This window comes from Mus caroli, chromosome 9 (genome assembly GCF_900094665.2).
Source record: "Mus caroli chromosome 9, CAROLI_EIJ_v1.1, whole genome shotgun sequence".
NCBI lineage: Eukaryota > Metazoa > Chordata > Mammalia > Rodentia > Muridae > Mus > Mus caroli.
Genome location: NC_034578.1, coordinates 105,969,189 through 105,993,744, shown reverse-complemented (window position 1 = coordinate 105,993,744; position 24,556 = coordinate 105,969,189). Strand labels below are relative to the sequence as shown.

Below are 24,556 nucleotides of genomic sequence, written 5' to 3'. Positions count from 1 at the left end.
AAAGACAGGATTGCTCTGTGTAGCCCTGGCTGTCCTGAACTAGCTCTGTAAACCAAGCTGGCCTTGAACTCACAGAGATCTGTCTGCCTCTGACTTCTGAGTGCTGGGATTAAAGGTGTGCAACACACCACCTCACTCATTTTTGTGAGTCTTGTCTGAATGTATATTGGCATGGCAGCATTTGTTTTTCTCTTTCCTTATTAGGCAGTTTCTCTGTGAAGTCTCCAAAGATCACAGATTGAGATGCACCACCTTTGTTAGCTTTCCCAACAGAATTCTAGTCCTGGGGCTGCGGGGGTCCCAGTCACCAGGAGTCTGACTCCACGCCCGCCTGAGATCAGCTTTCTGTTGCCACTGAGACCCCAGATGGGGTATCTTTTCTTCTTTCATTCCTAGCTGCACTCCTGAATGCTCTGGCTAAGTCAGTCTCTGCCTCTTGAAGGAATGGGAGCCCCAGCCTGTCTGACTACTCAGTGCCTTGTGGGGCACTTACTACTTCAGGCCTTGCTCTGAGCTAAGCAGACCTTCTGACAGCTGCCTCTTAACCTCCCCTTCCCTACATCTCTTCCTTCTCCCTCCTTTTGCCCACCCCTACCCCAACAACCACCTACTCTCTACTTTGCGAGACAAGGTTCTGTAGCCCAGGCTGGCCTCAAGCTCATTATATAGCTGAGGATGGTCTGAACTGATCCTCCTGCTTCCCTCGATTGCTGGGATTACAGGTTATCTCATCCACATACAGATCTGAAAGATTTCATCTGAAACATTTTATTTACCGTCTGGGTGCTCCCACACTTTACTGCATGACCTAAGTCCTTGGCACTGTCTGCCAAAGCTGGGCCACTGTATAGAAGGAACACAACCCACAGAGACCAGCATAGTGCATGAGTTAGGGTGAGAAGAAGCCCTAAAATAAACTGTCAGGAGCCAATTTAGGAGGAGCTAAAAACTAGCAGGTAACATTTCTGAGATGGTTCCACCTTGGATTAAAATCTATGATGGCAAGGCCCAGGAGAAAATCATTTTAGGAAAGATTCCTGCTATTAATATGCTTTTCCTGTGTGTGTGTGTGTGTGTGTATGTAAAACAATCACTAGCTATTAGCCCACACTTTTAAATAGATCTCTGCAGAACAATGAACAAATAAATGATTTCTTAATTCTTAATGATGATCCTGTAAAAATTCCTAAAATTATATCAGTATTTATCAAGCTTTTATAGTGGGACTGCTATTAGGTTCTCTCTGATAATCAAAACTGCATTGAGAACTCTGCCAGTCTTTAGTGTCACGAGTTAATTGTTTCTGAGATAGTAAGCAGGCATTCTGCAACTTAGATCACATTCCAAGAGGTTGTAAAACCATTAACCAAAGATCATAAAAAGGGAATTACAATTTATTATAGGTGCTAGGACAGAAGATAAAAATATTGACTGGATTTATCTATATAAAACTTCACTGGTAACTTACTGTCTTCAACTCTCCATGAACCCGTGGAACTGTGACAGGTGATGAATGTTTAGCCAGATAATTACTCCTAATGGATAGGCATGTAAACATTCTCTGTTGTAAACTTATTTATGATTTGAATTTATGTGTAAACTGTGATGAACTTTTGACCATGTGATCGTGTCTTCTGAAAGATGTGTCAGTGCTGAGGACACAGAGAGGAACTAGAAGTGAACTGAGGAGAGTTTTTTAGACAGCACTGAACTCAAGAAGAACTCAGAAGTAAAGGCGTAGCATTGGGAGTAGTGGCACTGAGAGTGAGGACATTACTGTGACATCAGCAGGAGGAGAGAGCAGGATTAGAAGGAGACTGCAGAGTGGAATAACTGAGAAACTATAAGGCAACCTGAAATACAAAGAGAGCAGTATGCAAAATGCTAAGGGGAAGAGAAAAAAAGAAGCTGTAGAGAGAGCAGAAGAAACAGGCAGGCTTCTCCTGACCATGGGACAGAACAGGTCTTTTCTTAATAGCAAGGCAGGTTTATAAAAGAGAACAAAAGGGCTGGTGAGATGGCTCAGTGGGTAAGAGCACCCGACTGCTCTTCTGAAGGTCGGGAGTTCAAATCCCAGCAACCACATGGTGGCTCACAACCATCCGTAACAAGATCTGACTCCCTCTTCTGGAGTGTCTGAAGACAGCTACAGTGTACTTACATATAATAAATAAATAAATAAATAAATAAATAAATAAATAAATAAATAAATCTTGAATGAAGATACTTTAAAAAAAAAAAAAAGAGAACAAAGCTTTCTTCTTACAGACTTGGGTTTAAGTTGGGCCCAACTGGTTTGAATGGAGATGTATAAATGTGCATGCGTGAATCTGTATATGAATTTATGTGAGTTTGTGCTTATTTGCTTATATAAAAGTTTTTCCTCCTGCTAGCATGATGTTCTTCTCCTGGCTCAATAGATGTTTATTGCTCCAAACCTCTCCCCAGCCTGACAAGCAAGGACAAAAGGGCAAAGGCTCTAGCAGTTAATCCTTTACTTAATCTCCTGCTGGTTTTTAAAAATTTTTTTTTAAAGATTTATTTATTTATTATATATGAGTACACTGTAGCTGTCTTCAGACACATCAGAAGAGGGCATCGAATCATATTACAGATGGTTGTGAGCCACCATGTGGTTGCTGGAAATCAAACTCAGGACTTCTGGAAGAGCAGTCAGTGCTCTTAAACACTGAGCCATCTCTCTAGCTCAGTCTCCTGCTGTTTTAGGATAAGATGCTAAATGCCAGAGACTACAGTTTCTGGCCTCAAAGGGACACAGGCAGGTCAGCTACAGTAGCACAGTGACTTAGACTTACATGGTTAAACGTTTTATTTTTATACAGCAACCCTAAATATCTCGTAAGACCAAGTCTTACCCTCTCCGCTGCCTCAAGAAGAACCAGAACAAAAAAGAAGATCCACTGGGGCTGGCTCCGGGCAGAACCTCAGGTGTAATCTTCCTGGAGGGGAAGCTCCAGATGGCTATGCCTAGATTAGTCTTAAGGCTGCCAGGCTGTCATCCGGAGAATCAGCTCAGAGGCTCACAGCTCAGCCAGGATGTCATAGGCCCAGGCTCCAAGATCACAGCTAAACCCCAGTACACCACAGCCTGATCTCTAGCAGAACTGACTCCTGTCAGGGGACCCATAGCTCTGATTGAGAGAGGAAAAGAGATGCATTACCACTAGCAAGGCAGAATGGGGGGGGGGGGGCAGTGTGGTTGCCTCTAACCTGCGATGGATGGTTTTATGTGAAATTCCTCAGAGCCTGCCCTCCTCACTCTCACACTGGGAGGGGTCCAGAGGACCCATGTAGGAGTCTCTCCTTCATTCCTACAAACTACTGCAAGGCCCTGTGAGGGGTCTTAAGAGGACACTCCCTGTCCCTGTCCCTGTCTCTGTCCCTGTCCCTGTCCCTGTCCCTGTCCCTGTGGCCTAAGAGTCCTGAGATGACCACTGCTGACTCTGACTAGAGACCTGGAGCAGAAGTTTAACCTTGGCCCTGCCTACCCCTCCAGGCAGGTCAACCTTGGCCCTGCCCACCCCTCCAGGCAGGTCAACCTTGGCCCTACCCACCCCTCCAGGCTTAACTAGGCTGGCCCAACCCAGGGTTAAGATCAGAGAGCATAACCTCGGCATTCAAAGAGTTCAAATCCAGAGCACCTAGGAAATGAAACAACAGGCCTCTACTAAATAGAGGTTTATTTGCAGAAGTTGAAAAAAGCTCAGTTTGCATACATATGTACAGATCCCAGCTTTGAGCCACTCCCGGGTGGTGGGCACCCTTGGGCGATGAACAGGTCACACCAACAGAAACTGAGACTCAGTAGGTTGGCTCAGTTCTCAAGACCCAGAAGTACTGGCCAGCCTAACCCCATCCCTGCCTGAGACCATCTTCCCACAGGATGTGTGTGCTGAACAGATCAGATGGGACACGGAGAACATGTCAGTCAGAGTCACAAGCCTCTTGTCCGGTGGTGGCGTCTACTGCAGAGGCCAGGTTGTCCTCCTGGCCTTTTAGCCGTTCACCTGGATGGAGAGCAAACAAGTGGAAAAGGCTGTGCTGAAGGGCAGGACCCAGCCCACTGGGCAGCCGGCACTTACGGATCAGCTCTGCGATGGCTCTCTGGGTCCGCTTTTCTAGCTTCTCTAGCTTCTTGGCCACATCTCTCTTGAGATCCCTGGAACAGGAAAGAGGGGAAACTGAGAATCCAAGGGCTTTCGTGGTGTGGCCCTGGGATCTTCCTGCAGTGCTTTGATATTTATATCCTCAGCTGCCTGAGATGCTGCTCTGGGGAGACCAGGATGCTACCTGCTCTGCTCTTCTGGACCCCAAGACCCATCATCCTTCCCAACTCCACTGAGATAAGGGGATGTGTACCACAGACCCAGTCAAGGTAGAGGACTGAGACACAATGGTGGCTGGCTCCTTGGGATCCTCCTAAGTCAGCATTGGAGAGGAACTTGCCATGGCCAACTGTCAGCCCTATTCAACCTCTTGCCACAGCCTCCCACCCCCACTCCTGGGGCTTCCAGAATTCCTAAATTCAGCCCGAGTTCTCTGGCGCTGCAGTTCCTACAGCACACACCTCATGCCTGCTTCATCCAATTAAAGCACTGTGGTAGGTCTGTAACCACAGATCTACAGGTACCAGAAAACAGCCCTGACCTCTGAGACACTGAGAGATATGCCTACAGCCTACAGCACCTTCCCTTACCCATTTTCAGAGGGGCTTCCAGGCTTCTGGGCTTGAAGAGATTGGGTTCCCTACTTTACAGTTAGAACAGAGACATAAGCCCTATCCGACTGTCCATCTGCTTTCTTCCCTGTGGTATCCTGAGACAAAGGGGAACACTAATCAGATGGCCCAGAGCAGGGGACTTTCACCCCTACAGAAGGCTTGAAAGGATGGCTGCTCTTCCGTCCCTCGGGCCCCTCTACTCTCAGCCATCACCCATGCCTTACTTAGCCCTGACTCTCTTGGGCAGAGCTGTGTGCTTGCAGTGCTTGTCCCTACCTGTCCCTTGGCTGTCCTCCCAGCCGAGGCCTGTGACATGCACCAAACACTATCACCCCCCAACCCCCAAACAGCTTGTACCCGCCTGCATGGACAACACTCACCAATCAGGTTTCCGGGGTGCCAGGTTGGCCAGGTCCTAGGGAGAATGGAGACAACTCATCAGGGCCAAGGCCCAGCCTCAGGGGGAGCGGAGAGCCAGGGCACAGAGGCAGAAAAATGTAGGCAGGTTAGGAAGGCAGTAGGGTGGGAACAGAGACAGTCAGAGAAGGAAGCAGCCCCAGCAGGGAGGGGCCTCCCAGGGACTCACCACTTCCTCGATGACAGGCTCTGGCTTGGCTGCCTCCAGCTGCTCCTTCACCTTTTCCTCCACTAGAGGGCGAAAGAACACAGGCTTGTAGTGTGGAAGCTGCCACTCCAGAGAGAACAACCTAAGGGGCCCCAGGGAGGAGCAGGGACCCCACTCAGCAGTAACTCTGGAAGGCAAGTCTAGTTTCCTAGGTTGAAGGCAGACCCCAGGGCCCAGGAAGGGACAGAACAGGCTATAGCTGGAGTGGACAAGGCGTCCAGATGTGAAATGGGAGGTGGCTGTGTATACGGGGAGTGCGGCATTAAAGTGAAGGCCCTAAGGATCTCCTCCAGGTCTGGCATGGCTGGAGTCTGGGTGCCTTATCTTTCCTTCCATCCTACCTCAGACTTACAACAGGCACCTCCCGCCTCCACCACAACCCTAGGTCTCTGAGTGTCCCCTTCTGGGGACCAACAGTGTGGACAGCCTTCAGACCTGTCACGAGGAATGAGTCCCTCTGACCTTCTTTTCTTCTGCCACACTTGAGTCCTGGTGGCCTCCTTGTAGAAGACAATGGCCAGTTTCTCATCCCCCTCCTACACCCTGTGGGACATCCTTGCCCGACCCTGCCACTGCTCCACAGGGTGGGGAGGGGATTAGCAAGAAACAACTGGGCAACTGCTGAACTATGATGAGGTATTTATTCATTCATTACTTGTACAAAGAAAAGTTGGTATCAAAATTAAAAACTGGGGCTGGAGAGATGGCTCAGAGGTTAAGAGCACTGACTCTTCTTCCATTGGTCCTGAGTTCAATTCCTAGCAACCACATGGTGACTGACTCACAACCATCTGGAATGTGACCTGATGCCTTCTTATGGTGTGTCTGAAGACAGTGACATGTACTAACATAAAATAAATAAATTCTTTTTAAAAAAATTAAAACCTAAGATTTTTAGATAGGCACGGTACCACATGCCATTAATCCTAATACTTGGGAGGCTGTGGCAGGTGGATCTCTGTGAGCTCAAGGCCAGTCCGGTCTACACAGTGAGCTCCAGTGAGACCCTGCCTTAAAACCAAACAAAGCCAGATCCTTCAGAACAGAGGATGACCCTGCTCCTGGACCAGGAGGGTCTCTCTTCACCCTGGGGCTCTCATCCTTTGACTAGGCAGTGGGGAAGCCTGGGCAGGGCTCTCTGGCCTCTGTGTTGCTGCTGTCTTCTTGCCTTGCTGCCCAAGTGCCTCAGGTCACTTCTGCTCCTCATGCCCTGAAGGCCTGTGGCCCCTTCAGGATGGCAGGTGCAAGGGCCTCCTTCCTGCGCTCCTGGCCCTTTTATGGTCCCTGAGAAGGTGTGTGAATGCCTCGGAGGCCCTGTCTCTGGCCCTGTAGCTCTTCTCTGAGGGTGACTGGAAAGGACATGGGGGAAAAGGATTCATGTACCTGCTACTGGTTTGGCCTGGGGGACCCGCCTCCTCTTCAGGTCTTCATCCTCTGGGACATAGTTCCGGAGCCTGAGTCCCCTGTGAGAGCAGAACACAGGCGCGTACACATCAGTGCAGGAGTGGGAGGGGAGGGCGCCTGCCACATGCAACTTCCACGGTTCCTCCTGTTTGTCTGGAGGTGGCCAAGTGAAGGGAAGCACAGAACTTAAGCATCTCCCACCACACAAATGCGCACGCGCGCGCGCACACACACACACACACACGCGCGCGCGCGCACACACACACACATATACACACGTACGCACACACACACACATACACACACGCACACACACACACACACACACGCACGCACACACACGCACACACACACACGCACACACACACACACGGGGCCAGGGTGACTGAGGGCATTTACTAGTTATCTCCTGGGTTGTCTCCATTTGGCAAGGAGCATGTGCCATTTTCATGAGGTCACAAAGCAGAGACTGTACATCTAAGGACAAGGCTGAGCCAGAGCTCCTGGGTTGAGTCACTCCTCAAAGAGAAAGCCCTCCATACCAGCTCTCCAAACCCAGCCAAACCTCCTCAGAGCCTTCATGTCTTGGGAGCCAGTGTATGTCACACAGCTCATCCATTGCTTTCAGTGGACAGGGTCTGCGTGTACTAAATGACATGAAGATGGTGTATGTGTGTGTGTGTGTGAGAGAGAGAGAGACAGACAGACAGACTGCAGTGCTGTACAATATACAAAAGATTCCAGGAGGTGGCTTCTGGATCTGAGGCTATAGTGGATTCCACCAAAACACAGGAGAGACAAGAGGCTGATGACCTGTTTCATTACCTGATGGGAGTGGCCCACATGGAGACAAGGCACAACCATATGCCACAATCCACTCACAGGCTGCTGAGACCTACAGAGCTCACACCCTGACAGGTCTTTGGAATTCAACTAGAAAACCCTCAAACCGGGGGTGGGGTGGGGGGGTGGTGGTGGTGGTGGTGTGGAATCACAGAGGCCAGAATTACCCAACACGAGCCCAAGCCCAGGTCTCTATTCCACTGTCTTCAGGTAGTCTCCCAGCTCAGCAGCTCATCAACTCCAAAGAGGTTTATCCCTGGGAAGAGGGGACCATGGTTACCCCACAGGGCAGCAAGGTAAGAGTTCCCGAGCGACTACTGGACTTAATTAAGGTAAGCATAGACAGTGGACAGACCCTAGGCCAGAGGCACAGAAGAAACACCTGGCTTTCCCACTCTTTTGAATTCTGGCCCCTCAGAAAGTCCTAGTTTTTCAGGTCAGCCTTCCAAACGTCAGAGCTCTGCCCAGGCTAGGTTAATCGAGCTGGTGGCTTCCCCAGTCCGGTACGGGGCAAGCCATTCCAGAGGCAAGGTGCACGATGCCTGTGGCTGCACAACTAACTAGTGGCCCCAGCTCACATTCCAACTCACCACGTCTTCCCTCTTGCCAAGGCCCCTGAGGCCAGGCTAAACCCAGGGAGTGCCGGTACCCGCATGCCAATCAATCGCACATGTCTAGGGGTCTCCTACCCCTGTTCCCTATGCCTGCTTAGGCCTGGGGTGAGCAACAGGTCACTAGACACACAGTGAGAAGTGGAGCCTATCTGCTACCATGGCTTTAGTTCACCACGGGGTGGAGAGGAAAGAGGAAGAGAAACTGGGTGTGGGAAGAAAACGGCAGGGATTAGTGAGGAGTAAAAAAACCCAACCCCACAGCCAGATCCAGGGTCCATGAGTAATCACAGGGGACTAGGCAGCAGCAAGCTTCACCTGCTGCTCTGTGTCCTCAGACAGCCACCAGCATGAAGGGGCCCCAAAGCCTGAATCCCTGTGTCCCTGGCCCACTGCCCAAGGGCAGGGGTCTCAGGAAAAGGGACACTGAGTTGTGCTTGGGGCTTCTCTAAGCAGGTCCAAGATTTAATTCCCTCTTCACAAACAACAAACTGGGCACAGACAGTTTAAACATCCACTGGCCGGCCTTGGAGAACCAAGCCTGCCGACACAGAAGTAAGAAGCGAAGAACAAGAACATCCCCTGAACACCTGTCTCTTGCTAATGGTGTCTGGAAAGTTGGGCTCCCTGCACCCTCACAGGCTGGAGAGGGAAAAGTGTAGCAGAGTCAAGGAGGCGCAGGCCCTGGCAGAGCTCCAGGCTGCCCACTGGGACCCCATCTTAACAATGGGTGAACCTGCACGTCACTTCACCAGAGATAGAAAGAGCACCCCTATACAACACCAGGGCAGGTGGATCACCCCTCGGGTGTGTGTGTGTGTGTGATGTAACTGGGCGCCCCATCAGTCCCAAAAGGAAGGACCAGGGAACCCCTAGGCCAGCTGTTGGCGAGAGGGGCAATAAGCTCTATGGAGAGTAGGAAACAATCCGGAACTTCAGGTGGGCTCCAACGTAAAACCCATGGCTCACAGGAAACCAAGCATGTACTAGAATTGTCAGAAACAGACTTTACAGTCAGGTGTAGTGGTGGAAGCTAATACTGAGAAGCTGAGGCAGGAGAAATGCAAATTTGAGGATAGCCTGAACTTAACAGTAAGACTGTTTCCCCAAAATATAAAATAAAAAAGAAGTAATTTTCCACTGTTTTCTATTTCTGCAGGGTTTGGTTGTTGTTATCTCTATCTGCCTGTCTGCCTGCCTGCCTGCCTGCCTGTCTGTCTGTCTGCCTGCCTGCCTGCCTGTCTGTTTCTATCTATCTATCTATCTATCTATCTACCTACCTACCTATCTTGTGTGTGTGTGTGTGTGTGTGTGTGTGTGTGTGTGTGTGTGTGCGCGCGCGCACGCACATGTACCACAGAGGTCAGAGGACAGCCTATAGGAGTGACTTCTCCCCTTCAACATGGGCCATCAGGCTTGGCAGCAACCACCTCTAACCACTGAGCTTTCTTCACAGTCTTGTTTTCTTCCTTTTAAAATGGGTCTCATGTGTCCTACGTGGCCCTGAGCTCCTGACCCCCCAGCATCTACTCCCAAGTGCTAGGATAACAGGCATGCACCACCATACCCAGGGTACCTATGGAATACGATAAGGCTTAAATTTTAAAGAGATAATGACTGAGTTTTGAAGATAGTTTCGCTATGTGCCACAGGCTGTCTTTCTATTGGATACCTTCCTGCTTCTGCTTCTCAAGTGCTGGTGGGAATACAGGCCTGCACCACCATGCCCTGCAATGACTGAATGTTCGCACAGAACCATACAGAATTTAATGAAATGAGATGGAGAGCTGGCTCAGTGGCTAAGGGGATGTTGCTCTGGCAGAAGACCCAAGTTCAGTTTGCAGTACTGACGTGGTAGCTCACAACCGTCTGTACCTCCAGGTCATGGGAATCGGACACTCTTCTGACCTCCATGGGCACTGTGCTTAAGTGATGCCTACACATGGAGGAAAGAACTGTCAAACCATAGATCAAAGAAGACGATGAACTCCAGGCTGGGGCTGTAGCTGAGGGGTGAGTGCTTGCCTGACCTGAAGGAAGCACAGGATCTAATCTCTAAATGCAGAACCAAGCAGGGTGGTGCATCTCTGTGGTGCTCCTAGGGTTCAGGAGGTACAGGCAGCAGGACAGCTGGAGTTCAAAGTAGGTTACAGAGACGGTTTGCAGCCAGGCTGAGATACCTGAAACACTGTCACAAACAAGAAAACCCATGAACTTCAAAGAAAAGTATATGTAGGCAAACCACTGCCAAATTACTAAAATCCAGTAACAAAGAGAAGCAAATTAAAGATATCCAGTCTTGAGTGAAGAAGCTGAAACCGAGAGCTGCAGCCTCCACTGACTGATGGAAGACCGAGGCAATGGAGTGAGGTGCAGGCTCAGGTGAAGGCTGAGGCAGGCACACTGAGTTCTAGGCAATCTCAGCGATCCAGTAAGACCCTTTGTTTAAACTAAACCAAACCAAACTCCCCCACCCCTGCAAAGTAAAACAAAACAAAAATAAAATATACAGCAGCGTAGTCCTGCTGACCCGACCCGGAATGCTAGGACGTAGGAACAAGAGGCTGCAGGGGGGCTCAAGTTAGCCTGGGCTACAAAGTGAGCTCTTATCTGAGACAAACAAGTACAAATACAACCCAGTAGATAGTACAAAGGGCAGAAAGAGTGACAGATGGCACCTACTATCCACATGTCCTGGGCCTATGGTGCAGGACACGGAGAACTACTGCTACTACTGGTTTGGTTTGGTTTGGTTTCTCAAGATAGGGTTTCTCTGTATAGTGCTGTCTGTCCTGAAACTCTCTCTATAGACCAGGCTGGCCTTGAACTCACAGAGATCCACCTGCCTGTGCCTCCCCGAAAGTGCTGGGACTAAAGAGCAGCTACTACTGCTTTTCAACAAACTACTTTTTAGGACGTTTGTTAAGAATGTACTGTCTTCCCTACGAAAGATGCTAAGAGAGAAGGGAACGAGACCATACTAACAAGAAAGAGGAAATGGAACAGGTGAGGTGCCAGGTTCTCAGGAGCAGCCCAGCACGCCTCCTGGGCCTTCCCCATAGCTGAGCAGCCTTCTCTCTGCAGCCTGGGTATAGTAGGATTAACAGTGCCAGCCAGACCAGTGAGGCCAGCCATCACCCACCACCCTCTTAGTGGGCCAGGAAATGTTGATGCTACCTGGACTCACACAGAACTAGCCATTGTTCTGGGCATCGTGGGAGCCAAATGCTGGTTCTGTTGTGCACCTGCACCCCTTAGAATAGGGTAGCTTCTGGGAAAGAGGGGTCTAGAGCCCTGGACTTCTAACAGTCATCTGAACTGACTACAGCGGAGTCCTCTAGATGAGACCCTGAGAGCTCTGACTGTCAAGACAAACAAAGGGACAAAGCCTTGTGCGTAGCTGGCAACAAGCCACCCCGCACACATAGGCAGGGCTTGCCAAGGCCCCTCAGTAGCCCTCGCTATGGTTAATGGGCAAACAGAAACTGGTCTTTGTGTTGCCCATAGGGTAGCAGGGTCACCAGGACACTTTCCTAATAGCTGAGGCTCAGCCAAAGGGCCTCTTTCCTTCCTACCTGTGTGCCATTCCAGTTTGTCTGGTCTCCACCAGCTTGCTATCAGTTACTAGTGAGCTTTGGAAACTGGGCCAGCCAGAAGCCGGGCTTATCTTACTGGCTGCCACAGTCCTTTCTGCTCCTAACTGGGTTTGAGGCCGACAACGACTGGAATTTGCACAGCAAAAGGAGAAGATGGCTTCAGTTCATGGGCCCTTCTCAATCTTTACAATGCCAGGGCAAGGGCTTGCCAGAAGTATGCAGTGACCCCCAAAATCCAAGCTTTCAAGTACCAGAAGGCAAAGGAGTGGGAGAGCCAGGCCAGAGAAGAGCCAGCCTCTGCCTGAAGATGACAGAACAAGCTAGAGCCCTGGCAGAGAGAACCTGAGGAGGAGGCTACAGTTGTGCGTTTGTGCACACCTGCCTGCACTCACATTCACATCTGGACTAGACGAGAGCTTTGCCTCTCCCGTGTGTTTGAGGCTTTGGTCCTTGGCATGCCGTGCCCATGTCATTCAGGGCTTCCTCAACTCCTTACACTGTGCCAGAAGAATGTTCCATGGTCAAAGGAACAGTGAAGACACTCTATGACCTTTTTAGAAGGAATGCCAAGACACAGCACAGGGAGAGCAAAGTGAGGGATGGGGTGCTGGTCAACAGTGATAGAAATAACCCTGCAGGAAGGCTGGAAAGAGCTAGGATGTCAGGCCTCGGGCCAGACTCACAGCTTAAAAGCCAGGAGCTGGGGAAGGTATTTCCTGGCATCCCTTTAATATCTTTCAAATGCTGAAACACACAAATCTCTCGCATCAGTAAATGTATAAAGTCACTGCAGTTATGAGGTCATTACACAACCTCTGAAAATAACACCTGCAAAGAAGGCTTGATGACGGGTGGGAAACGCACGGGAGCACAATGCTGACAGTGCTTACAGCAAGTAGGATTGTTTAAAAAAAAAACCTTCCTAGGTTTTCTGTAATTTCCAAAATGTCTAATCAATATCTGGTTACTATCTACAACCAGTAACAGACCAGAGGAAACGGGGGGGGGGGGCAGGGAGTGGCTGTTGAGGCAGTGGGATGGCTGTGGCAGGGAAGGGAAAAGGCAGCAGGTAAGCTCCTGGAGAGGAAGAGATCAGAGAACAGGCCTCAAGTGTACGGAAAGGGACCAGTGAGCCCAAGACCTCTAGGTCACTGACCTTTGGCCACAATCACTGGGCTTCCCATAAGGCCCCTCAGCTTTGACAGCCAGTGTCTGAGTTAAGCCGTGGTATTTCTCTACAGGCAGAGACAAAGGCCACCTCCAGTGTCTCCACTCTTGCTGGTCCAGGGCCTCTAGTTCTTTCCCTAAGTCTAAACTTCTTCACAAGGTTCCGGCCCCACAGCCTGCTCACTTCACAACACCCCCTAGATCCCTGCAGACCCCTCCCCTGACATCTCCACCCCACAGGGCGACCCTGACCACCTCCTTTGAGTTTCTCTTGGCCTCTCAGAGGTAACCACACACTATGCACGTGACTCTGGGCTCTGTCCTAAAGGCTCAGAACTCAGCCCATGCTGCCTCCAATTGAGGAAAGAAATTCGTGGGGTGCTTGGGGAAGAACATTACGGTAGCCCATGGGTTATCTAAGGTTCTTCAAGACAAGAAGACAGTGGGAAGGAAGCTAGGAAGCTACTGTGTCCCCAGGAACAGATGGTAGGAATGTGGCTGGGTCACAACAGCTACTTCTAAGTGCTGTCTGAGTCTTTATGGCCAAGCCACAGGGCAATGTCCAGGCTAACATCCTGTTGAGTCTGTTTCTAGAAGGGAGCATTTGTATCTATTTCCCTTATCTCCTCCCCCTCTATCTAGACCTGAATGGTGCTGCAGCAAGCTTGGTGACCACAGTAAGACCTACCTCCAGGCCAGCTGCAGGGGCTCTAGGTGTGGGCTGGCCTGGAGATTCAGGGGATATCACAACACTCACATCTTCCTATGTGCCACAGAGGTGACTAGAGAAAGTCAATGTTTTCTGTGGCCATAAACTCAAAAGTGAAAGGAATCTGAGATTACCTATCCGGTTCCATCTTACGATTGGCAAACAAGCACCAGGACTCACTCACGCAGGCATCGCTATCTTTGTCGACTTCACAGCTCATGCTTTCTGCCTAAACTTGGACACTGGCCCATCTTCTCTCCCTACAGATCCTGAGGATTCTTCTGGCTCATTCCACTGCCATGAACCCTTATAGAGATAGCAAGACACAGTGGCCAATTCTCGCAGCAAGCTTACAAGGTCACAGTTTGCCTCAGTTGGTCACCTTGGTCCCCCTGGTCATCCAGTTCCACTCATAGGCCGGATGAGTTTGCAGGATCCCAGAGGTCAGCAATGCCCAGAGACAGCAACTGCGACCACAGAAGCCTTTCATTAAAGTCTTTTAGTTGTGTGCACGTGTGATGTATGCCATCTCTGTGAGAGTGTCTTCAGGAGCCAGGAGAGGGTGCTGGGTAACACAGTCACTGGTGGCTGTAAGTCACCTGACCTTAGTGCTTGGAACAGAATTCAGGTCTTCTGCAAGAGCAAGCAGGAGTGCTCTTACCAGCTGAGCCATCTCTCCAGCAACAAGGCTCAGTTTTAACGTCCAAAGTAGAGACACCAGAGCTCTAAGGCCTACCTCACACACATCTCTACATAAATAAATAACCACAAAAATGAAGGGAGAGGCAGAGATCTTAGTGCTCTAGAGGGTGACCATGGCTTCTCTCAAGACCCGTGAAAGTGGTCAAACCCTTGGCCCAGCAGCCCCACGCTGGGGAGATCACTGTGGGCAACAGCACCATACAGTGGTAAGTGGAACGAAAAGCGAGCTGGAAGGCAGACTTCCACCCCAGACCCAGACCTGGGCTGAAAGTGCCATTCCAGGGGAGAGCACCAGCTCAGAATGGAGCAATCACAGTGCCTGGCCCCAAAATATCAGAGAAGGTGATGTTCAGGGTGATCCGGAACATGGACACTGCAAACAGCCAGAAGGAAGAGATGCTTCCGTCACTGCTGCTAAACGCTTCCCTTCAGGACATTAAGTGGCTGCTTGACAGCCAAGCAAACTTTATAACCTCTCAGTGGTGTTGTCACTCCAAGGCAGAGGAGACAGTCTTACAGCTGTCTCCCAGATTTCAGCGAAGTGGGTATTCTCAAACTGCAGGCCTCGAAATCTCCCAATCTTCAGCCTTAGCCTCCCGAGTGCTAGGTTTATAGGTGTGTACTGCCACACCCAAGGACGGTTTATCAACAGCTAGCAGCCATTCCAGGCTAGTCACTGGTTCCATCAGCCTCTGCCAAGTGAGTACTGCCATCTCACCTGCTATACAGACTCCACCCTCATTCCCTCACAGACTAGCTGCGTTCTCTACCCATTCCACCTGAAAATCCAGTTAACAGGTGTTTAAAGAATTTCAAAGAGGGCAGGAGAGATGGGTCAGGGCTAAGAGCACGGGCTGCTTCTTGCAGAGGACCCTAGTCTGATTCCCAACACCTGCATAGTGGCTCACAAGTGTTATCAAAATCTGGTGCCCTCTTCTGGCCTTGAATACTGCACTAGTGCACATAGACATACATGCATGTAGTTACATATACATACCTGCAGGCAAAAAGCTCATACACATAAAATAAAAATAAATCTTAATAAAGAAAAAAGTGTTAAAAACCGGGCTGGAGGTGTAGTTCAGTGGAGATTGCTTACCTAGTAGGGCAGCGTGGGGCTCCATCCCCAGACACACACACACACACACACACACACACACACTCACACACTCACACACCCCCAATTAGAAGATATGTCAAGCCGGGCGTGGTGGCGCACGCCTTTAATCCCAGCACTCGGGAGGCAGAGGCAGGCGGATTTCTGAGTTCGAGGCCAGCCTGGTCTACAAAGTGAGTTCCAGGACAGCCAGAGCTATACAGAGAAACCCTGTCTCGAAAAACCAAAAAAAAAAAAAAGAAGATATGTCAAATTCAAGGGCTAACAAATAAATCCGTACTTAGGAGTATTATGGAGTCATAGGGAACTGTTTCTCTCTATCCATAGTCATGATATGCTACATAAAAACATTTAGCAAACAACAGGCTCTGCACGAGTGTGTTAATCAACCCCTGTGCTGGGAAAAGCCTATGGCTGGCTGTGGAAGGCTTGCTGGACCGAATCCTCAGCCCTTATTAATCCACAGACTTGCTAAACTGCCCATTAATCTGAACTTTCTAAACTTTTACAACTGAAAAAAAAAGCTGTATATATACTTAAGCAGCGATTTAAACTTAAATCCAGAATGTGGTGCGCACAACTAATAATCAATCTCACACAAGAGGGCTCTTAGAGTCTGATGTCACTGAGATTACACAGCAAGGACCAGCCAGGGCTACACAGTGAGACTCCATCTCAAAAAAAAAAAAAAAAACAAGCTGGGCGTGGTGGCACACACCTTTAATCCCAGCGCTTGGGAGGCAGAGGCAGGCGGATTTCTGAGTTCAAGGCCAGCCTGGTCTACAGAGTGAGTTCCAGGACAGCCAGGGCTATATAGAGAAACCCTGTCTCAAAAAACAAAAACAAAACAAAAAAACTAAAACAAAGCGTGTGCTCTTGTGTGTGTGTGTGTGTGTGGCAAGTGTGTACACTTACTTAAATTTAAGAAGAGAAATAAGATTTATATCAGCTCCCAGAGGGCTGAACAGAAGAGAACCTGCACAAAGGCTACTGAAGCCCAGATGCTGGGATCTACGGTGGATGTGCTGTCCTCTGCTAACAGCCATCACTGTCTTAACCAGAGCAGCTGTGACGACCCTTCTGACAGTGCCTGCTGATGGTTCCTCATAAAATTAGTGCCAGGGAGGTCATCGTTCTGTCACCTGAGATTCCAGACACTAGTTCCTGAACCACTCCCTGCTCATGCTGGGGTGGGCCTAGTCAGTGGTGTGACTGTTTTGGGGTCGCCCGGGCTCCTGTAAGTAATCTCTCCTACATTCTTACATAAGTCAGTCCAACACACTGGCTGGTTTCCAGGCTGGACTTGGATGGACCTGTTCTTTGCTGTCATTGGTGCCCTATCTGGTTTTCTCAGGTCTTCCCAGAAAAAGTTCAGGTAACAGGGATACAGGGAGAGGCCTGTAAAGTCCAATGTTCCTCCCCCTGGGCCCAACCATAACTCTACAGAACACTGTAGGTGGAAATGTTCACACCACCAGGCTGCCCTGGCCTGCAAATGCCTGACTGATTCTTCATAGGGCTGTTGCATCCTTTAGCCCCCCCCCTTGCTTGACCTGCTAAGAGGATGTGGGACAGAGGCCAGGATTCCCTCCCCTGTGGAGTAGCTCAGAAGGCTGAGAAGGCAGGGCAGGGCTTTGTCGGGTCTGGGGAGCAGGCAGAGGGCAGGGACAGCTTCAATTTCTCTTTGGTGACACAGAAGGCTGCATGAGCTCACTGTCCCACCCTGCACATCAGATGGGATGCAGGGAGGGGCCCAGTCAGCTCTACTCCCTTTCAGCTGGGAGATTTTAGACAAGTGACTTCACCTGCCTGTGGTTACCCCACCTATACACCACACCCAGCCTGGAGCGGCCAGAAGACCTCAGCAAAGGCCTTTGAAAGCATGGAAGAGCATGACACAGAAGATACTTCACAGATTCCCACACAGAAAGGGAAGGCCCCAGCGATGATACTCCCACTCTCTCCCTACACAGTGGGGACATGCCCACTGCAGGTCACAAGGGCAGTCAGACTCACGCTGGTCTTAAGCCAGCCCTTTTTAAATTTGTTCTTCCCAATCTCCAGCCTGCTCCTGAGAATTATGAGTCTGGAAAGGGGTGCTGGATTCTATGTTCCCATTCTGTAGCTTTGGTGAGAGAAGGGAGCCACAGCCATCCCACTGGCTGGTGACGGGGATACCTGAAGCTGGAAGGTGGGCATGGCCTTGTGGTCACCAAGAAAATGGGGTAACACGTGTTTAACCTGTGACATGCCTTGGTACAAGGACCCTGGGGCCCAATCCGGAGATGAGAGAAGCCTGGTACTTGCCAGACTAAAGGGTTTTGGCACCTGGCCTGGGGTTGGCTCTCAGCAGGGTGGGACCACTGTCTTCAGGAGGGTCACACACACATGAAGCTGGAGAACAACCTTTCCATTCCCTAAGAAGGCAGGCCAGTGTCCTAGTGTCTTTCACAATATGGGACATTCACTCCAGGGAAAACCCATTGAGGTCTGTTGGATCTAGGAACCTGGACACAGGGATTATAGCTCAACGTGGTGTGTACAATGCCATGGGCTTAAGTCCTAGCATCACGTCCAACAAACACCAGGATCCAAAGCTGCAGGGAACCTGTTTGCGACTTGTTTGGTCAGGCACTTAGCATGGTACACTCCCATGTCAGATATGGGATGAAGCTGCCTCCCTTCATCCTGCTTCCCAGTTCCAACCCAACGGCCCCTCTACAGGGCAGAGCCCCCAGGCACTTAGCAGACAGGGCTCTGTCCCTGCTCCTGCTCCTCCCCCTCATGGTCACATGTGCTCATTTCTGTTCCCATGCACCCACCTTGCTGTTTCCCCAGCTACTGTCCTAGTTGTAAAGTTAGCAAGTGTGTTCTCTAAGAGCTAGTTAGGCAGGTTCAAGCTCTGCCTGTGGGTAACCATGTCAGGAGGGAGGGCCTCCGAGTGTTGTCCTGCATGGCTGGGAGACATCCTAAGTTCCCCATCAGGGGAAGCAAGTGTTCTTTCATTTCTGATTAGTTAGCTGAAGATACCAAAGCTCCAAGAGGCAACATGACTTACCCTAGGGGCAAAGAGCTAATAATTTGCAGGCCCTGGCCCTTAATCGGGGTGTGACTTTCAAACCTCAAGTCCATTCTATCTGCTTGAGTTCTACTTTTCCAGGGCCCATTGCTAATTTTTTATTAAGTGCATGATGATCTAACTATACAAATCAACTGAAATGGCTGTCAGCCAAGTGTCTGTGCAGTGTCAAAGTAAGTGGGCCTCCGCAAGTGGTGCCAAGTGACCTGCCGGGGCACTGGGGCAGGTGGATCTTACCCTCTGCCAGCACACAGGTGCTCACAGACAGCAGGTCCCTGGGGTCATCTGGAGGAGAGTGTTCAGAGCTGGGTGTCAGTGTATGTTGCAATGGCTAGGGATGAGTCTCCAGGTCAGGGCAAAGGAGAAGTGGGAAGGAAGAAAGGAAAGAAGAGGGCATCTTTTCCTCCCCATCAGAGTCTGGGTCGGGAGGCTCCAGGCACAGCTTAGCCTTGTCCCATCCAGCCTGGAACTCAGACACTGATTCTCTAAGGCCCTCAGTATCATCTCCAGGATGGACCCCAACCGACACTGTGTAAAACTGGGATTGGGGGCTCATGAGTAGAGGTCCCAGGAGTTGCGGTGCTGTCCAGTCTTCCCAGCCCACCCACCCTTTCCCACTGCAGGTTCAGGCCTCTGGGCCCTACTACCCACACCCTGCCCTCTGAATTCTATGCCTAACTTAAGGCACGGTGTTCTCCATGAGGCCTTGTTCTGTTCTCTGCAGGACACTCAAGGGCTGCAGTCTCCTAGGCTTCCCCTCTGGCTCACTGGACTGAAGCAAACTGTTTTCACCTCCGAGAAGCCCAGGAAGCCAATGTGCTCACTAGTGACTGGCCTCAGAGGCCAGCCCTGCAGTGCAGCTGTGGGTCAGCCCTTCTCCCTAGGGGACCTGGCCTCGGGGTCTGTGTGCATCTGCTGGATTGCATAGGCGATCCTGCTGGAGCCCTTTCTGCATGGAGTACCTGCCTTCTGCTTTGCCCATCCGGCTCTTCTGGAGAGCTCAATCCCTGAACACCACTGCGCAGGGTCCAGCCCAAGGGTCCGGCCTCGTGTTAACTGTAGCCAAGACTCAGCCTCGCCTTCCTGGCTCTGTTCTCTGAAGGCATTCACGTGGGAAGAGCCTGCTTTCTCTGGGCGCTGTGAAGGCAGGAGCAATTCCTGCTAGCTGGGCCCTTCCCAAGCCAGACAAGCTGCATGAGTGATCCTCACTGCTTGAGAGGAAAGATGAGAGAGGAGCAGAACACAGTGAGTGAAGCAGACCTAACCCAATGTCTACTACGCTTGGTCCTCAGCTCTGACGGAAGGACACGGGGCCAGTGCTCCATCACACACGACCTTCAAACCTAGCGAGTGAGCAGAGCCTTAGCATGCACGGCCTCACAGGGCAGACCTGTTACTGACAGGAGCCTGGAACGGAGTCTACTGAGTCCTTTCTCAGTTAGGACAGGAAGAGGGTCATGACTTAGTCCTCACCCAACCTGAGTCAAGGAAAAGCCACCTTTTACTGCACAGTGAGATGAATTTGCCCCTTTCCTTTGGGCTTTGTTTAAAAACAAAGCACGTGTTGCAGACCGTAAAAGCCACTGTAGAGCCACTGTACAGCCAGTCTCTTTGCCTCTTCACCAGCGTTAACTGCAGCCACCACATCTCCCTATGCATTCATACTGTTTCTTCCTGGCAGCTCATCACGACTCCTCTTGTAAACAGCCTGTGTCCCTTTAGGGACTGCCACCACCTACCGCTGTCTCTCAGGTGTTTGCAGCAGTGTCCTGCACAGCACACAGCAGATATGCTGTGAAGTTGGTAGGGACTGGGAAACACGCATGTATTATTTCTAAAATTGAGTCTTGACCCTGAACTTTCTCTTTGCTGAAACACCATCTCTGAGATTTCGCCACATGGTGGTCCAACAGCTGAGTCTCTTACTGACCCACCTATTGCTAACCAGTGATCCTTCTTTCTCAGCAAGGAAGAAGATGAGAAGAGACCATCTAATATATCAGAGACAGCTCAGAAATGAGACCCAAGGCTCCAGTTAGAACCTATGAACTGAGAACCCATGAACAAACCAGAAGGAAATACTTCAGCTTCTAAATAGTGACTAAGAATGAGAGAGACTGGGGCTGGAGAGATGGTTCAGCAGTTAAGAGCACTGACTGCTCTCTCAGAGGTCCTGGGTTCCTAGCAACCACAAGGTGGCTCACAACCATCTGTAATGGGATCTGATGCCCTCTGGTGTGTCTGAAGACAGTTGCATATAGTCTTCCACTAGCAGTCTTTGGATGAAGACATAGAACTCTCAGCTCCTCCTGCGCCATGCCTGCCTGGATACTGCCATGCTCCCACCTTGATGATAATGGACTGAACCTCTGAACCTGTAAGGCAGCCCCAATTAAATGTTGTTTTTTTATAAGACTTGCCTTGGTCATAGTGTCTGTTCACAGCAGTAAAACCCTAACTAATACAGAAGTTGGTATATGTATAAATGAGGGAGACCATGTAGGTACCTATCTCAAAATCATACAGGTCTAGGGGCACATGGCAAGAAACCCCAAGGTGTAGGGCCTCCTCAAACCACAGAGCCCAGTGCAAAGCCTCAGAATAAAGAACTGTTGACATACTCTGAACCCAAGAGATATGGCAAGGACCTTGAAGGACTGCCAACAGGATGGTGTAAAAGCATCCTAGCTGATGCTGGAGATGCAAAAGCTAGATGAGGGTCTGCTCTGCTATGACAGCCCAGCTCTTCTGGGTTGTTCTGCCTGCCCACAGGGCCATCCTACCTTCTATACAAAGTATAGACTCCAAGCAGCAGTACCTGTGCACGAGGGAAGCTGTCGGATAAGTAAAGAATGAATGAATGAATGAGTGAGTGAGTGAGTGAGTGAGTGAGAGAATGAGTGCAGGCTGAGAAGGCAGGTGATCAGAGCTTTGCACACAGGTGAGGCAGGACCTGCTTTTTCAGGGATGTAGAACACACAAAAGGTGCAGGGCAAGACTGAAAGATGTAATACAGGGTCAGAATGGGCCCCAAGCTAACAGCTGGACCACTGGTTCCTGACCTGGGGTGGCCGCAGAGGTTGCCTAAGACCATGGGAAAACACAGATATTTACACTACGATTTGCAACAGCAGCAGAATTACAGTTAAAAAATAGCAATGAAAAAAATGTTATGGTTGCGGGTCAGCACAACATGAGGGGCTGTATTAAAGGGTTGCAGCATTGGGGAGATTGAGAGCCCCTGAGCTAGACAGAAAGCGGGAAGGACTATAGGGACAGCCCTAACTAGTGAGAGGGTTGATCTTTTCAGGTCTGGACATGGCAGCTGCGTGAGCAATGTCCAGCCCTGAACAGCACTGGGAAGGTGTCAGTGGGGAGAGCAGAGCAGTGTGTCACGGCAAGAGGACACGCGCATGATCACACACACACAGAGGCTCTACCTGTGCTTCCCAACTTCCTCTTCCTCTTCTCTGAGCTGCTTGGTCTGTGGCTCCCCATCTTCCCTGTCCTGTAAAGAAGGAAAGAAAAGCACTGCTCAGATAAACTTTCCTGTAGTTCAGTTCACCTGGGAAGCCAACTCTACAGCCCTTCCAGCACTTGGGAGGCAGAGGCAGGCACATCGCTGTGAGTTCTAGGCCATTTGGGTCTGCACTGTGAGTTCCAGGACAGTCTACACAGTGAGTGAGACCTTGTCTCAAAATTAAATTGAACAACAGCAACAGCAACAATAACAACAAAGCCCTCCATGATCCCAGCCCAGACCCAGGTACAAAACAAGCAGGAAGAGCTATGTCTTAGAGAGCAAGAATGTAGCTGGTCGGGGCTGGATGGCCACCAGCCACCTTCATGGATCTGGGTGGAGCCATGTGTTGGGCTCTAGGGAAGGAGGAAAAGATGGTCCAAACAACTAGGCCTCTTGGCATTCTTTCCAGCCTAGAGACTTCTCCAGAAAGACCCCTGTGGATCCCTTCAGAAGTAACCTAATCAGAAGCAGGCTTGGAACTAGACTCACTGCCCAGGTCTGTGATATAGTAAGGGAGACAGAGGCAAAAGAGCCCATGTAACAGCCTATGGGAAAGGTTCTTCTAAATCCGTGTGTGTGTGTGTGTGTGTGTGTATGTGTACACATGTACAACTGTGCCATTGAGCACATGGAGGTCAGAGGATAACTCCTAGGAGTTGGAATAGGTTAGGACAGATTTCAGGAGCTCTCCGCTACCATGTGGGGACTGAACTCAGGTTGACGGGCTTGGTGACAAGCACCTTGACCCACCAAGTCATCTTGCCAGCCCCTAAATGTGCCTCCCCTGCCCAGTTTACGTAAGACATGTTTGTTTCAGTCCAGATACAGTATGCTTGTGGTTCAAGTGCCCAGAGGACTGTAAATTAAGGACGCCACCAGGGCTGCTTCTGCCTACTGCACAAAAAAGTGCTCCTGGGACCGCTGCTTTCCAGCATCACTATGGCTGGACAAACCGACCACAGGTGTATACACTCATGGGCAGGACCAAATCTAAGGAGCCATGCCACAGGCCCAAGGCTTGAACCAAGGCCTAGGATTGAAGCTTACATGCCAGGGCTAGCCCTCTAGAAGATACCAAACTCGCTTTGCTACTGGCAATGGACTCTTGCTGGAGTGGAGTTCTGAGAAGAAACTTGGAAGCTTCCACTTGCAACCTGTTGGGATGGCAACAGGCATCGTGCTGGGGCTGACACTGTCAGGATCTTAAGTAGCTGCCTAGACTTCCTTTCCTTGATGGTCCTGCACAGCACTGACAGCTGCTTCTCTCTGGGGTGGCATCTACCAGTGCTCACCTTGTAGCCCCAGGGCAAAGACTGATACTGCCATCCCTTGGCCATATGACCTATGGGGCCTGACTCACTGCGAGCCTTCTGTAATAGAACGCATCAAGACCCCAGCCCCAGCCCAATGCAACTTGGTCTCATGAGACAGCAGTGGTTAAAGGAGACAACATGGGTTTCCAGGGGCTAGGAGGGGGAAATCTGGGTTCCCTAGGACACACAGACAGGATTGGAAAAGGATTCCCAGGGGACAACCTGAGCAAAGGTAGTGTGTGTTCTTAAGAACAGGCAGAGCTCAAGCTTGAGAAACAAGTCAGCGCTGAGTGGCCCGTGGGTAGAAAGGGACCTCAAGAGGCTGAGTGACATGGGCTCCCTCCTCGACTAAAGGCTTGCCCACAAAGCTACCAGGCTTCTTTCTTTTTTGTTTTTTTGTTTTTTTTTTTTTTTTTTTTTTTTTTTTTTTTTTTTTTTTTTTTTTTTTTTTTTTTTTTTTTGGTTTTTTTCGAGACAGGGTTTCTCTGTGTAGCTCTGGCTGTCCTGGAACTCACTTTGTAGACCAGACTGGCCTCAAACTCAGAAATCCGCCTGTCTCTGCCTCCCGAGTGCTGGGATTAAAGGCGTGCGCCACCACGCCCGGCTCTTTTTTGTTTTTGAGACAAGGTCTCATTATGTAGGCTTGGCTGGCATAGAGCCCACTATAGAGACCAACCAATCCACCTGCCTCAGTCACCCGAGTGTTTGGATTAAAAGCATGCAGATATTCTAACATCCCCATACCAACAGCAAATCCCACAAGTGCTTGCCTCAAGGGAAGGGGCTGGTAAGCTCCCTGGGCTAGAGGTGGTAGGGCAGGGTGTCCCTGGGTTAGAGGTGGTAGAGCAGGGTGCTCCTGGGTTAGAGGTGGTAGAGCAGGGTGCTCAAGCCCACCCCTTAGGGAAGCTTCTTTCTGAAGGGCTCTGTGCAGCTGACAGAAGAGGGCAGGATCTGCGTAAGAAGGATCCACCCACCATGAGATGTACTTGGCCCACACTATGCCCCTTCCTAAACAAGGGCAAAGTTAAACTCAGCCAGAGCCAGCCTGCCACTGCCATCTCCAAAAGCCCCAGAAACACTCAAGTGCTCTGGCAAGGGCCAAGTTACTAATTAACAAGGGAGAAAA

General features: G+C 50.3%; 1 protein-coding gene across 1 annotated transcript in view; it reads right to left on the bottom strand.

The window, feature by feature from the left end:
• Positions 1 to 3,683: 3,683 nt before the first annotated feature.
• The window catches only part of Ccdc12 (coiled-coil domain containing 12), a 53,377-nt gene continuing 32,504 nt past the window's right edge, over positions 3,684 to 24,556 (bottom strand). The window contains exons 2-7 of the mRNA XM_021172485.2: positions 22,035 to 22,102; positions 6,750 to 6,829; positions 5,328 to 5,389; positions 5,122 to 5,156; positions 4,104 to 4,180; positions 3,684 to 4,028 (exon numbers count right to left, since the gene is read on the bottom strand). Of these exons, the coding sequence (XP_021028144.1) occupies positions 3,946 to 4,028; positions 4,104 to 4,180; positions 5,122 to 5,156; positions 5,328 to 5,389; positions 6,750 to 6,829; positions 22,035 to 22,102 (405 nt within the window). The 3' untranslated portion in view covers positions 3,684 to 3,945. The remainder of the gene's footprint in view (positions 4,029 to 4,103; positions 4,181 to 5,121; positions 5,157 to 5,327; positions 5,390 to 6,749; positions 6,830 to 22,034; positions 22,103 to 24,556) is intronic.